This window comes from Phyllopteryx taeniolatus, chromosome 17 (assembly GCF_024500385.1).
Source record: "Phyllopteryx taeniolatus isolate TA_2022b chromosome 17, UOR_Ptae_1.2, whole genome shotgun sequence".
NCBI classification, from domain to species: domain Eukaryota; kingdom Metazoa; phylum Chordata; class Actinopteri; order Syngnathiformes; family Syngnathidae; genus Phyllopteryx; species Phyllopteryx taeniolatus.
In genome coordinates, this window is record NC_084518.1 from 10,554,819 (window position 1) to 10,567,115 (window position 12,297).

At 38.6% G+C, this 12,297-nt stretch overlaps 1 protein-coding gene across 1 annotated transcript in view; it reads left to right on the forward strand.

Moving 5' to 3' along the window:
- Positions 1–5,800, forward strand: part of LOC133467621 (GDNF family receptor alpha-4-like) — a 55,752-nt gene extending 49,952 nt beyond the window's left edge. Inside the window, exon 9 of the mRNA XM_061752677.1 lies at positions 2,276–5,800. Coding sequence (XP_061608661.1) covers positions 2,276–2,467 — 192 coding nt within the window. The 3' untranslated portion in view covers positions 2,468–5,800. The remainder of the gene's footprint in view (positions 1–2,275) is intronic.
- The last annotated feature ends 6,497 nt before the right edge of the window (positions 5,801–12,297 follow it).

Sequence of the window (12,297 nt, forward strand, 5' to 3'; positions counted from 1 at the left end):
GAGGATAAGCTGTAAAGAAAATTGTGTTGTTTGCAACATTGGGCTCAGCCCTCAACTTTTAATATTCATATATGCACACCCCTTCACTTTATATTCTCTTTATTTTCTCATAATCCTGCCACAACACCCCACTGCTGCAAAACCTGTCACTGGTGGGCTGCATTCAAGATTCATACGCATAGTTTATTTAACAATAAACCCCTTTTGAGTTCTTTTATTTTTATGTGACATTGTGAGATATGGTGTAGAAAATGGATGGATGGAAGTTTCGGTGAGGTCAATATCTTGGGAAGTGAGTGATAGTGTGTTTGATCTGTGAGCATGTCCAGCATCACTGATAATTGTTGACTATGGTCAGTGAGGTGCAATGACAGCCATATGTGCTAACCATATGAATGTGTGCATGCATCAATTCACATAATTAGCCATTAGCAAAGGAAAGTGCACATAGTCAGTCTTGAGGCTCACGAAAGTGTCATGACATAGGTTGACAGCTGGGTGAGTGACTCTCCATGGTGACAGCTGTTTCCTGCTCACATCACAGAGCAGCAAATGTGTTGACAGTGTACACACTGTAGGTTTCATCCCACCAGCTGCAAACAGAACCTTTTAAGTGGAGTGCCCAATAGGACTTATGAAAGGAAACGACAACCATTTCTTTGCATTTTGTACATTTACTTTTATGAAATATATTTTGGTGGAGTGTATGCTCTTGGGTGGCACGGTGGTCGACTGGTTAGAGCGTCTGCCTCACAGTTCTACAGAATTAAGTGATCGCATTGGAAATCATGTTCAGTGGGAGTCAGCACACATGTGAATTATGGCCAAATACTTCAACCTTGGTATCATCGGACCATAAAACAAATTCCTGGAAATGTATTAATTATAATATTATGGTCAAATTTTTTTACATCACAAAAACCTGCCATTTGAACAGGGGTGTGCAGACATTTTATATTCACAGTATTTAGTGAACTGTAATGGTAATATATGGAAAAGGCAACACATTTATTAACAAATATATCTACTTATAACATTACAAATAAAATGTTTAAAATTATATATCATTGTAGTTAAACAAAGGGCAAAAAAAAAGCCATGTAACATAGTCTGTTAATGGTAAAGTAATTCAGTAAATGCTGTTTGAGATAAATCATTTGTGATGAAAATATTGTGGGAAAAACTGATAATTCAGTTATAAACGGTATCAAAATAACTCATTGGACATCTTTTTGGCACACTTACAGTACGCACAATTACATGTGCCAGCAACACTGATAAGGTCTCTAAAGTGTGGTGCTGCACACAGAGCAGTTTGTTTATTTGGCCGACATCAGATCATGTCTTTTGTTCAACAATACAAAACAATCAAAGCTTTTCTTCATGAAATATACAGTGACATGCCAAGAAGAGAGAACACAAACAATTATTTTAAGCACTACACCATGCATGGATGTTTTTCCATAATATTTGCTTCTGATCAGCCAACAACACGTTACCTAACGTCTAACAATATAAGTGCGGCATCAACCTGTTGTTGTTCCACCTCAGCAACACCCAGATGGAAAAATTGTGTTTTCAGGTTGTTCACTTGTCCATTCCAGTTTTATGATTGCAGTCTCAGTATTGCTGAGGGCCAATTTCTTCACATTTGATATAAAATGTTCAATTGGGGCCCAGGATGAGCTGATTGTTTCCTGCTGTCAAGGTCAATGTGTCTTTGCACTTTTTATTTTTTATTTTTTATTTCACCTTTATCTATAGAATCCTTTGAGTTCAGGGAATTCCTGAAGGAAGGATATTATTTTAGTGAAAACCCATCCAATCAAAAATGTTTGTTGTTGTATATCTACAGTTTGTAATGTTATTTTTTATCTTGAAATACAAAAGTATTATTATTATTATTATTATTATTATTATTATGTGCTTCTTAGATTAACTGAAAACTGCAAATTGTCCATAGGTGTGAACGTGAGTCTGAATGGTTGTCTACGTGCCCTGCGATTGGCTGGGTACCAGTCCAGGGTGTTACCTGCCTCTTGCCAGCTGGGACAAGCAGTGTAGAAAATAAAAAAGGACACTTCATTTTGTTACATTAAAGAAATCATATTTTTTTGTTATTTTGCCAATAAAAAAATCACACGCAAAAATGGAGATACATGCCTTTCAGTGGACAGCAACAATATGTGAACCTGAACAAACAGAGAGCACTTAAACTGGTCTGGTTTCCTTCACGTCATTCCTCTTATAATTTCACCTTTTTTTCCATTTACAGATTGAGACCAGTGAAGAAGTGGAGCAGGAGGAGGTTAAGAGTGAGGAATTCAACATGATCCCGCCATATTCTGAGAAAGATTCCAACACTGAGTCAAGGGCCACAGAGAGACAGCGAGGGACAGCCAGCTCACTGGCGCCAGTCTTTCCACTACTGCTGTTTTCTGTACTCATCCTGGACTGGGACTGTTAGAGCAACTAAAACTTCCATCTTCTGCTCATTTTTCTGCCATTTCCACATTCAAACACATGCCCACTCCCTGAGAAAAGTTGCCAGAATAAACTGCAAAGGCTTTCATTGAAAAACAAAAGTACTCTACTCCTTAAGAGTTAAAAGATATCTGGGGTGCAGCAATATCTGTGTCTTAGCTCCGGAGCAGATAGCAGTGCATGGCATAACTCAGAAGTGCTGCCTGGGCAAACAGTCCATCCAGAGCCAGCTTCACACTCAAAAGTACATCCCCTCTTTTAACAAGAAGCACATTGCCAAAGGCCACACTCACTGCACGTGCTCTCCAAGACAAAACCGCAGAAGCAACGTGCTCTAGTGCATCCGAGACAGAGGATGACTTCTGATTTCTTTTTCGTGACTCGTAACACATTTGTTACTCGCTTGCCCCGTTGGCTTTTGCTCTGTCCCCATTGCACGATGCTCTCAGTGAGTTAGTTTACTGGTTAATCTGAAGACTGCAACTCTGCTAAATCAAAACATGGTACTGACTTGACTCGAAACTCCAACTGAGCAAATGTGACACTTAAAAATAATCTTGCTTTTGCACTGCTATTTGATTAAATGTACATTTTGCAGTGGCCATAGAATTTTGGTTGTTATTTATCTAGGTTAATGGCTGAAAGATCCAAGCAGCATTATATGGTGCAGCACACATTTGACTTTTACAACTTAACGTTTTTCAACACAGTCTGTTCCAGCAGGCTGCTTGACCTTGAAGATTCGGAATGTATTTCCCCTATATTGGAAGTAATCAACATTTCCCCCATCATAAAACCTTTAAATTCTGCACTAACACATGCTTTAGTAGTAGTTTAAATATTTAATCTTGTCATATGAAAACAAAAATAAGTCATACAATATGTTCAAAGTTAGGGCGCACTCCCACTGGGACAGTTCTATTGTGCTAGCTCGTCTCCGCCATCCCGAACTTGCCTCATAATACAAAACAGCTGGAGTGTAATCTTCTTGTCTTTGACCATTGTTTCGAGTTGCTCCTTATGTCTGTCATGCGAGCTGGTAGTTATCATTGTTAATAACTATTGCGGGTCACAATGATGAGTACTCGTCTCTTTCAGCTGATTGTGGGGAAGAGCCATAGTACACCCTGGACTGGTCACCAATCATTTACAGGGCACATTTGGACAAACAGCCATTTACATTCACATTAATACCCAGGCGCAGGTTAAGAGTCTCCAGTTAGGATAACATGCATGTTTTTGGAATATGGGAAGAAGCCATGCAAGCACGGGGAGAAGAGCAGCAAACAACAGCAAACTGCATGTATTGCATACTTGTAGCCAAACTTTGACGAGTACAGTTGCTGCTGTTTAAGTTTTATTCATTTTATTCATCTTATCACCTCTACTACCCTTGTGAAAGAGTAGACATACAAGGAAAATGTCTCAAACCATCATACCAGGTTTTTGTTTAATTTTTGTTCCTATATTTTCCTTCACATTTTAGGCCAAATTATTCATCAACTATTTAGGTTCCAAGGTCCACTACATGTCTTTGTACCTTAAAATTTTATTTTGTTCCATTGACAGCTGACTTTTGAATCTGGGGAACATGCATGTATATTTATGGCCCTGGAAAAGGTACATTTACCTAACAGTCCAATAATTAGCCCTATGGGGTACATTAGAGTAGATGAAGGGTCATAAATGGACTCTTATTCCTCAGCGTGAAGATAACAACACGTTAAGTGCTGCCCGTGAGTGGTGGAAAATGAAATGGCGGTGACAAAAGCAAGGAGACTGTAGTCAAGTCGGTACCATGCCGTGGCTTTCATGCACAAGGGATATTAGGACTTTACAACATTTGGCTCCTCTCACAGTGAGCACCTCCAATCACTTAGAATTATTCCGAGCACGATGAGTAATGAGAGATGGCAACGGTAATGAGATAAACCTCGATGGGAAAAATGAGGAGGGAAAAAAAGCGACTTAAAGCAATTACGGCACAATTCCAAGAAGTCAACATGTAGGGAAATGTGGAGGACGGCTCAGGGGAGGAAATAGGCAATTTACAGCTGTCATGGCCTCTCACCTTTTTTTTTTTTTTTTTTAAATTCTGAGGAGATGTGTTTTATTGGCACTTCCCTGTCATGTGCAGATGTTGCGAGATTAAGATATGGAGATAGGCACGGAGACTTGGAGTCTGGAAAGGCTGCTGGCTGCTCTGCTCATTGAGCAGCACATCGAGCCTTTCTCTCTGCCTGGAATAACGTTTGCTGATGTTAATGATTTTTTTCCTATGGCTCATTTTCTTGGGAAATTACACTGTTGCAGGGTTGTAGGTAAAGACAACCATATGGTTTTTTTTAACCATTATTTTGAGCAAACATAATGGCTTTCTTAGCAAAAAGGAGCTATAGTGTAATTGGCTTTGTAAAGAAAACATACAAACACTGAGTATTATGAGGCATCATATATGATTGTTACCATCGTAATGATGAGATTTCACTGAGCACTTAAACAGGCTGGACCTTTTCCAAAGATGTATCATAAAAATAGGTACATTAAAAAAAGAGTTTGCTTGTTGTAAATGTCACAGGAGGAGCACTGCTATACATTCTCATTCACTGTAAATAGGATTGTATGTAATCAGACGAGGAGGCCGCATGGCCCAACTCTTACATCACTTGTTTCCATTGGGAGATTGTATCACTTTGAAGAGTTAATGAGGGGTTACATTAGGAGGGGCCATTCTGCAGTTTGACCATCCTCTTGTTAAAATTGAGGCAAAGGGAAGCTAACAGGCAGGGGGAAAAAACCATCAGATAGCAAACTGGTCTGAAAATATATATCTGGACACATGAAAAATCAAAAATTATGTTTAAGAAAAACACTTTGCTGTTTCAGTGTTGTAGCATTTATGCTGCTAATTTGCAGTTCTGTGGCGCTGGCCTTAATGACTGAACATGCGTTTTTATGTATTCAAAATGTGTGTTTATATTTGTAAACTATGTAAAAAAAAAAATCATTTTACCATACAGTAGCTTGCATTTTTGATGTATTAATGACTTTAAATGCATTATTATCTGAAAATCCTTTTCAATTGTATCTTTAAGATCCTCCTGCAAAATGATGTATAGAAATGTGTTTCATGTGTTTAATAAACAACATATCAATCATGCCAAAAAATGTGACTATAAAGTGTCAAAGAAAAAAGAAACAAGTGTAATTTTTGTGACATAACAGAACCGTGTGCCAGTTTGTTAAAAGACTAATAAAAGCCACATATTCCATATCCAATAGGACATTATTGGATGGAAATGAAATGAGTGCTGTGTGTTGCCTATGTCTTTTTGAATGACATTTTATTTTAGCAACAGCAAATACTGATGGAAGTGTCACGAACAAGCTTATCATCAATGGCATAAACGGGCTGAACTGGGCAAATATTGACACAAAATATTCTTGAATTTAAGGGTAATTGAAGCTTATGGTCTACATAGCAAAGTTACACAATGAGGTAATGATATTGTAATTATATACCTTTAAACTGAAACTCATATTTCATACAAATGTATTAAACATGGCGGCACGGTGACCGACTGGTTAGAGCGTCAGCCTCACAGTTCTGAGGTGCGGGGTTCAATCCCCGTCCCCGCCTGTGTGGAGTTTGCATGTTCTCCCCGTGCCTGCGTGGGTTTTCTCCGGGTACTCCGGTTTCCTCCCACATCCCAAAAACATGCATGAATTGGAGACTCTAAATTGCCCGTAGGCATGACTGTGAGTGCGAATGGTTGTTTGTTCCTATGTGCCCTGCGATTGGCTGGCAACCAGTTCAGGGTGTACCCCGCCTCCTGCCCGATGACACCTGGGATAGGCTCCAGCACGCCCGCGACCCTAGTGAGGAGAAGCGGCTCAGAAAATGGATGGATGGATGGATGTATTAAACATAGGAAAATACTTCTCAAAAGCCCAATTTCTACCTAATTTCCATATTAAACAACATTATGATTTTTTAAATTATTATTATTATGTAACGCTCTCATTTGTCAAGATGGTGAATTGTGGGTTTTTTGTGAGCTGTAAGCTACATTCATCAAAACTATGAAAATAAAATCCTGAAACATTTCACTCTCTGTGTAATCCATCTATATTATATATGAGTTAGAATTTTTGAATTGAAATACTGAAATAAATTATGTTTTCCACAATATTCAAATTTATTGACATTCACCTTTAAACAGAATAAAGTCTACATTTTGGAATGTTCTTATATATATATATATATATATATATATATATATATATATATATATACATATATATATATATATATATTTTTTTTTTTTTTTTTTTTTGTTCGGCTGTTAGGTCAAGCAGAATGGCAAATCTGTATCCCTTTCATGCCGGAACAGTTTTACTGTGTCTCAGTGGAGTTTTTAACCTTCGGCTATGGTATTATGATTGAGGTTTATTGAAAATCAGACTTGATCAGTCGAACAGAACAAAGTTTCTAGAAGGGAGAGCGAAACAAAGACAAAAGACAAAGCACTAATTCTAAACAGGATGAGAGAAGTAAATCATTACATTATCTACAACAATGAAACATTAAATATGAGTGTTGCATGGGGCTGTAGTGCTAGACCCTGTGAGGAAAGGACAGGACAAGATAGAACAGGACAAGGACAGGAGAAGAAGCATGCAGGACAAGGGTCGTGAACACGACTGTACAACTGAAGTGTGGTGGCATTAATTATGTGAATTATAAAAGTCTACAGGATGAGAGTATAAGTGAGGGGAAACACACACAATTTGCATATTCATGAGTTTTTTGTCGCAGTAAGTGCATGACCCCACACCCAGTGAAAGAGTCCTAGGGGTGTGTGTCTGCGGATACATGCAAGTGAATTGATACCGTTTTACATGCACAATGACTGACAGAAGTGTCCTGTAATTGCTGTGGCCGCACCACGGCGGCTGAGGACCCCACCCAATCAATCAAGGGGCGGGTCAGGCCCAGGGGTCAGGCCCAGGGGTCCACCCGAGAGCAGCTCGGCCTCACCGAGGCGCCCCGACAATTGGACACCCGGTGGGGGCCGCAGGGACTCAATGCCTCCCCCCACAGACGTGCTGAAACCCGATCCGACACCCACACCCTCCCGATCCCATACCAGTCCCCCAGGAACCCTTTGATATGTGTATGTGCAGCGGGACGCAAGGAACGGAGAAAAGAGGAGGAAGCAGGAGCGACAGGGGGCCCCCACCGCCCCCACCAGCAGCCAGAGCGGGGGACCGAGGCGGGTGCAGAACATGGGCGAGTCACCATCACACCTCCACTACTCCCCAGGAGGTCGCCCCAGTGATCTCCACCCCTGAGATCAGGAAGGAGTGAAAAAAAAGTACCGCCCCCACAGATTTCGTAACAGCAAACACAGGGACAAGAGGAGAAGATCCCCACAGCATACATGTGTCTTTTTACCATGCAAACCGATCTAAAATGTGTGAAAATAAAAGAGGAAAAAGAAAAAGAAATGAATAAATTATTAATAAAACAACAACAACCTCGACAACAAAGAATATAGAATTCCATTGTTTACTTTATGAAAATAGTCTTGCTATTGTCAAATGTCAAATGGTACCCTACTCAGGCAAAGGAATCAAGAGTCTAGATTTAGCATGTTGAGGAATGGTGACCAGCTATCTATGTATATGTGTAATTGATTTTTTCGTTCTGCTGATATTTTTTCTAACGCAATATATTCTATGATGAGATTTAGCCACTGATTGATGGTAATAGCTTGTTTGTTTTTCCAGTTTAATAGAATTGTTTTCTTCGCGGTAGCTAACGCGACGAGTAATGATTGTGAATATTTATTAGGGAGGTCAATTATGCCTAAATCGCCAAGTATGCACAATCTTGGGGAAAGTGGAATCCTGCAGTTTAAAATATACGAGAGTTTTTGTATAACCGAAGACCAAAAGCATTGAATTGGTGTACATTCCCATATAGAATGAAATCCAGGGGATGTTGGCGGATGGTCCAGTCGGGGTCTTTAACCTAGGACCCCCACGGTGGCAGGCCACGATCTTAACCATTGTGCCACGGCTGCCCCGATGGATGGATGGAGAGATGCAGAGAATCCCATTTTATGCAGTGTAGAGTATGTGTTCTATGGAGCACTTTATATTGTATAAACTGTAGATTTGTGTTTTTGTCATTCTAAACGTATTGTTACAAATCTGTATCCAGTAGCTACGGTCAGCAGACATGGAGTAGTCTTCTTCCCATTTGGTGATTGGTAAGTGCATTAATTTAATACATAAAATTAATTTATAAACTTTTGAGCGATTTATTTTACTTTGCGGGAGAAGCTTCATTATTTGCTTGACAAACTACGGCAGTTCGAGGGTGCTCTGGAGTGTTGGTATTCTTTTTTTTTATTGCTGTTTTTAATTTATTGTATTGAAGAAAGTTTCCGGCTGTTATTTGGAATTCCTGGAACAGTTCATCACGTGTCCTAAAAACATTGTTAAATAGTTGTTGTAGATGGTTAATTCCATGTTGTTCCCATGTACTAAAATGAAGGGGTGTATTATCAATTTCGAAATCTGGATAATGACAGATTGGGGAGAGCATACTGGGAGCTAATTGAGATCCTTTCGATACTAAACTTTGCCACCAAGCCGTTAAGGTGGATGCGATTATTGGATTCTTGAAACATTTATGGCGTTTAAGACTAGTAGAAATAAATGGGAGTTCTGGTAGTTTGATGCTGTTGCAGTATGTTTGTTTTCTAGCCAATAATTACACTCCTCACTGTGGTGCAACCATTTGATGAGGTATTGGTTAGCTAAATGATAGTCTTTAAAGTTGGGAGCATTTAGGCCTCCCTACTGTTTACTTTTCTGAAGAGTGGATAGACTTCTTCTATTTTTCTTATTTTTTGAATAAACATTTATTACAGCAGAATCTAAGGTTTGAAACCATTTAAATGTGGTCTTAAATGGAATCATTGAAAATAAATAATTTATTTGAGGTAATGTTTTCATTTTTATTGTAGCTATTCTTCCCAGTAATGATATAGGCAGGTAATTCCAGCGTCTGAAATCAGATGAGATTTTTTCCAGGAGTGGTGTGTAATTTAGATTGGTTAGCTCTGTCAGTTTTGACGAAATATTGATACCTAAATACTTAATACTTCCTATAGGAATAGGGTAGTCTGGGATTTGATCTGCAGGAGTCAGTGAGTTTGCTGTTATTGTCAGTATTGTTGATTTTGTCCAGTTAGTAGAGTAGTCTAATATTTGTGAAAATGTTTTAATGAGAAGAGTGCCTGAAGAGAATACTTGGGTTCCTGTAACTAAAGAAGAATATCATCAGCATAAAGATTGATTTTGTTTTCTGTCACTAGTGAGCAGATACCTTTAATATTAGCATTCTGACGTATAGCGGCAGCAAGAGGTTAGATAAATATTGCAAATAGCATTGGTGAGAGTGGACATCCTTGTCTGGTTCCTCTTTGTAATGTAAAACTTTGTGAAGTGATCCTATTTATGGTGACTGTCACTTTCAGCAAATTATATAATGTTGCTATCCAATGTATAATAAAAGCTTATGGTCTACATAGCAGATAAAAAGTTAGACAATGAGGTAATGATATTGTAATTATATACCTTGAAACTGAAACTCATATTTTATACAAATTATTTAAACACATTGAAAAATACTTTTCAAAAACCCAATTTCTACCTCAAAAAAAAACAAAAAAAAAACAAATTCTTTAGAATTTACCCAAAATTTATTGACGTGCACCTTTAAACAGTATAAAGTCTATACATTTTGGAATGTTCTTATATGTATGTATATATATATATAAGCATTTTACAACATAGATCAACGGAATTTCTTGGAATTACTTTCCTAGTCATGTCACATGGTTGTGTGACCACTTGATGAAATTTGTTGTGTTGAAGCATTTAGATGACGTTCCTCACGATGTACTTCAGTTGTGCACAGACTGCAAATAACTTACGTGCTGTTTGTCTTAGACACCACAAAAATAGTCCTTCAACGACGACGTGTTTTTTCACTGACAAGCTTGAAAAAAACTTTATTGGACGTCAGATAGTTACAGTACTACGCCACAAGACACGTGACAAGACTAAAAATAAACTAGCTTTCGGATTCATACGCTACGGTGACGCAGAGTAAATGTTTTTTGCGAACCCGATCGACGACGTCATTGGCAAATTATGACATGAAAGTCGATTGGCCGATCAGCATAAAATGCTAATTATCGTCCGATACCGATCAAACCGATCAGCTCGGTGTAAAGTCTAATTGCGACTTTATTTAAATTCTATTTCAATTTGTGAATGAAGCACTAAGACTCTAAATTTCCCGTAGGTGTGAATGTGAGCATGAATGGTTGGTTGTTTCTATGTGCCCTGCGATTGGCTAGCGACCAGTTCAAGGTGTACCCCCCCTCCCGCCCGACGATAGCCGGGATAGGCTCCAGCAGCCCTAGTGAGGATAAGCGGTAAAGAAAATGGATGAATGGATGGCTGGATGGATGGATGGATGGATGGATGGATGAAGCACTACTCTGTATTAAATAGAAAATACACAAAGAAAAGAAAAAGTATGAAGCTTTTTTCAACACAGTTTCATCTGATGGATCAAGTAGGTCTCGACCACTTGTGTCCATAATGCAAAAATTTAAGTACAGGTATTAAGTTCTTACAATCATTTTGCTTCATACTTACCGTAGTGGCACATACAGTGGATGAAAAACTCTACACACTCCTGTTCAAATGGCAGATTTTGGGGACCAAGATAAATCATTTGAAAATATTTTCCATCCATATCCTGTACAGCTCAATTGAAATTTTCTTCAAATCTTTATCAAGGGAAAGTAAAGATAAACAACTGAAATAATTTAGTTGCACAAGTGTGCACTCTCTCTTATAACTAGGATGTGGCTGTGTTCAGAATTCACCAATCACATCCAAACTCATATTAAATGGGGGTCACATCACATAATTTAAAGTGCCTCTCATTAACCCCCAAAAAATGTTGGGGTTTTTGCTTTCTGTCTTAAGTCTGAAGGTTTTGTGCTAACACTGATGGGGTATTCATCAGACCATAAAACATTTTTTCCACATGCGTTTGAGGGATTTGGTTCAAAGGGTTACAGTCAGGCTTCTGTGAGCAAGGGGGGGGGGGGGGGGTTAATCAAAGGCACTTTAAATGGTGGCAGGCGTGTACTGTCTCCCAGTTAACATGAGTTTGAATGTGATTGGTTAATTCTGAACACAGCGACCTCCCAGTTATAGGAGCGTCTGTACACTTGTGCAACCATGTCATCTTAGTTGTTTATTTTTACTTCCACCTTGGAAGATGTTTAAAAAATTCAACTGAGTTGTGCAGGTTATAGGTCGCAGTAATGGTGGAAAAAGTTTTGAAATTAATTATCTTAGTCTCACTTTTTTATATCACAAAAACCTGGCATTTGTACAGGGGTGTTTAGACTTTTTATGTCCACTCTAAGACATATATAACAACACTTCACAATTATTGGGAGTGCGCATGGGAGGGAAAACAATACCAAAAACAAAACAAAAACAACAATAACAAACTTAATGTTCCAGAAAGCAAGGTGTAAGTAGTCAAAGAATGCATCATTTTTTAATCTCATTTAGCTGCCTCACTGTGTTGTTGTGCACTAATTGACTGTCACATGGTCATGGCGCACTGAAGCATCCGACAAGAGGATTTTTTATATTTAATGGTGTTTGCTATATACCTGAATGTTGTCTTAGGGAGAAAAGACA